The 2,500-nt window shown below is 39.6% G+C and overlaps 1 protein-coding gene across 1 annotated transcript in view; it reads left to right on the forward strand.

The window, feature by feature from the left end:
* The first annotated feature begins 1,474 nt into the window (after window positions 1–1,474).
* The window catches only part of LOC143033571 (uncharacterized), a 1,276-nt gene continuing 250 nt past the window's right edge, over window positions 1,475–2,500 (forward strand). Inside the window, exons 1-2 of the mRNA XM_076199062.1 lie at window positions 1,475–2,263; window positions 2,367–2,500. The exon at window positions 2,367–2,500 is cut by the window's right edge and continues 250 nt beyond it. Coding sequence (XP_076055177.1) covers window positions 1,475–2,263; window positions 2,367–2,500 — 923 coding nt within the window. The remainder of the gene's footprint in view (window positions 2,264–2,366) is intronic.

Here is a 2,500-nt window from a genome sequence, read left to right on the forward strand (position 1 = left end):
CGTATATATGTATATGTACGTATATATTTATATGTGCGTATATATGTCTATGTACGTATATATGTATATGTATGTATATATGTATATGTACGTATATATGCGTATGTACGTATATATGTATATGTACGTATATATGTATATGTACGTATATATGTATATGTACGTATATATGTATATGTACGTATATATGTATATGTACGTATATATGTATATGTACGTATATATGTCTATGTACGTATATATGTATATGTATGTATATATGTATATGTACGTATATATGCGTATGTACGTATATATGTATATGTACGTATATATGTATATGTACGTATATATGTATATGTATGTATATATGTATGTATCCTCTCTGGCTATGAGTAGATACATAACACTGTTTTTAAGGCGGCTTCATTAAACATCACTATTGGTTCCTTTCCTTTATTGGTTCACAATTTCTCCTATGGTTCTACACTAAGTCAATCACCTCCTGGTTCTATATCACAATGCACTCTATTATTTCTTTGTACGTATCATCGGACCGACTCCGACTCGAGCTCTGTGCATCCCGTTAAGAAGGCCGGAAATTAGGATTCAGCATTTTTGGAGGTCCCACGCTCGTATAAGCTTAAGAGTTTATGCGAGCAAGATTACAACTATTTCTTCTTATTACTATCTTGGGTTTACATTATATAATGTAGTCTAACATCTCAATATATATATATATATATATCCAGGGGAGGTTCGTCAGTATACGTAATAATGTGCTTAGTACTGTGTGGTTACTTGAGTGATCGCGTGTGTTCGTGTGTGCGTGCGTGTGTCTTGGTGGTAGAATCTGTTTACTCAGCAGGCGCCTTATCGTCGGGCCGGCGTTTTTGGTGGTAGTCTGGTGAGTGTGTGAAGGAGTGAGTGGGTGATATGACTGGGCGATACTACTCGTCATGTATATGAGGCGTATACATGTATATGTACGTATATATATGTACTGGCCAGAGTTTGAAACTGCTCCTGCTGCCGGCTGTACTTCCAGTGATAGACCAGATTTAGTGAGCCGGGTTTTCAGTTTGAAAATGTGTGCTTTGATAGATTATTTGACAAATATTTGCATTTTTGGTCGTACAAAGGCGTTTTTGTATACCGTAGAGTGGCAAAAGCGTGGGTTACCTCATTGCCACGTCCTTCTTTGGTTAGAGCACAAAATCGATAAAACGGATATCGATAACTACATCTCCGCGGAGATTCCCGATCCGAATACGTCCCCGAGGCTGTACAAAATCGTAACCACCAATATGATACACAACTCGTGTGTTGGTTACGATGAGAGCAGCCCGTGTATCGTCAAAAACAAGTGTTCGAAGAACTTTCCTAAACCTTATAGAAAGGATACTTTTGTTTGTAACAACGGTTATACGCTATATCGACGAAGGGCCTTTGGTGAGGATGGTGGTAGGTGTTTCGAGAGGAAAAGGAGAATAAAATGAGGATTGATAATGCGTGGGTAGTCCCCTACAATCCATACCTCTGTCTGAAGTATAACGTTCATATGAACTTCGAATGTTGTAACTCCATAAAGTGCATTGCGTATGTAACGAAATATGTGAATAAGGGATCCAATCGCATCACATATTCAAAGTCCGACGGTAAGCCTGTCAACGAGATTTGGAATTATCGTGATGCGCGGTACTTAAACGCTAATGAGGCCACGTGGAGAATATTCAATTTTTATATCCACAAATCCTATCCACCAGTGACTTATTTGCCTATCCACTTGGAAGGTGAGCACAACATTTTCTATGTCGAAGAAGAGGCTTCTATGTCTGTTGAACACCAACTGGCTAAAGTTACGCAATTAATGGCATTCTTCAAACTTTGTGAGAATGACGTATTTGCTAGGACACTCCTTTACACCGAAGTACCAACCCACTATATTTTTTGCAAGAAGAGTGGTGTCTGGACGGAGCGGTTGAGAGGGAGTATAGCAATTGGTAGGATGCAAACAACGAATTCGAAGAATGCGGAGTTGTTCTATCTACGTCTGATGCTGTCTCATGTGAGGGGCCCAAAATCAATTAGCGACATAAGGACTGTTGAGGGTGTTAAGTACGCCACCTATCGAGAGGCCGTCAAAGCGATGGGGCTTATGAAGGACAAGGATCACTGGGAGAAAACCCTAATGGAAATAGTTAATCACACCAATAACGGAAAGGACCTTCGTTCAACCTATGCCACGATGTTGGTGTTTTGCGATTTAGAGGATCAATCCGAAGTGTGGCTAGATATTCGTGATTATTTTGTGAGCGATTTTCTTTATATGAGTGGAAAGACACTACAACGACGAGATTTTTTTGGACGCATTGGATGAAATTCAGGTATATGTCTACAACTGTGGAGGGGCGGACATCACTAAGTATGGCCTGCCAGCTTCTCGAGGACTTGAGAAATCCTTCAATCTGCTGCGAAGAGAGAAAAGTTATAATACAGTTCAACTGATTGAAGACGTACG

Source organism: Oratosquilla oratoria, chromosome 16 (assembly GCF_046742065.1).
Source record: "Oratosquilla oratoria isolate Oo_2021 chromosome 16, ASM4674206v1, whole genome shotgun sequence".
Classification (NCBI taxonomy): Eukaryota; Metazoa; Arthropoda; class Malacostraca; order Stomatopoda; family Squillidae; genus Oratosquilla; species Oratosquilla oratoria.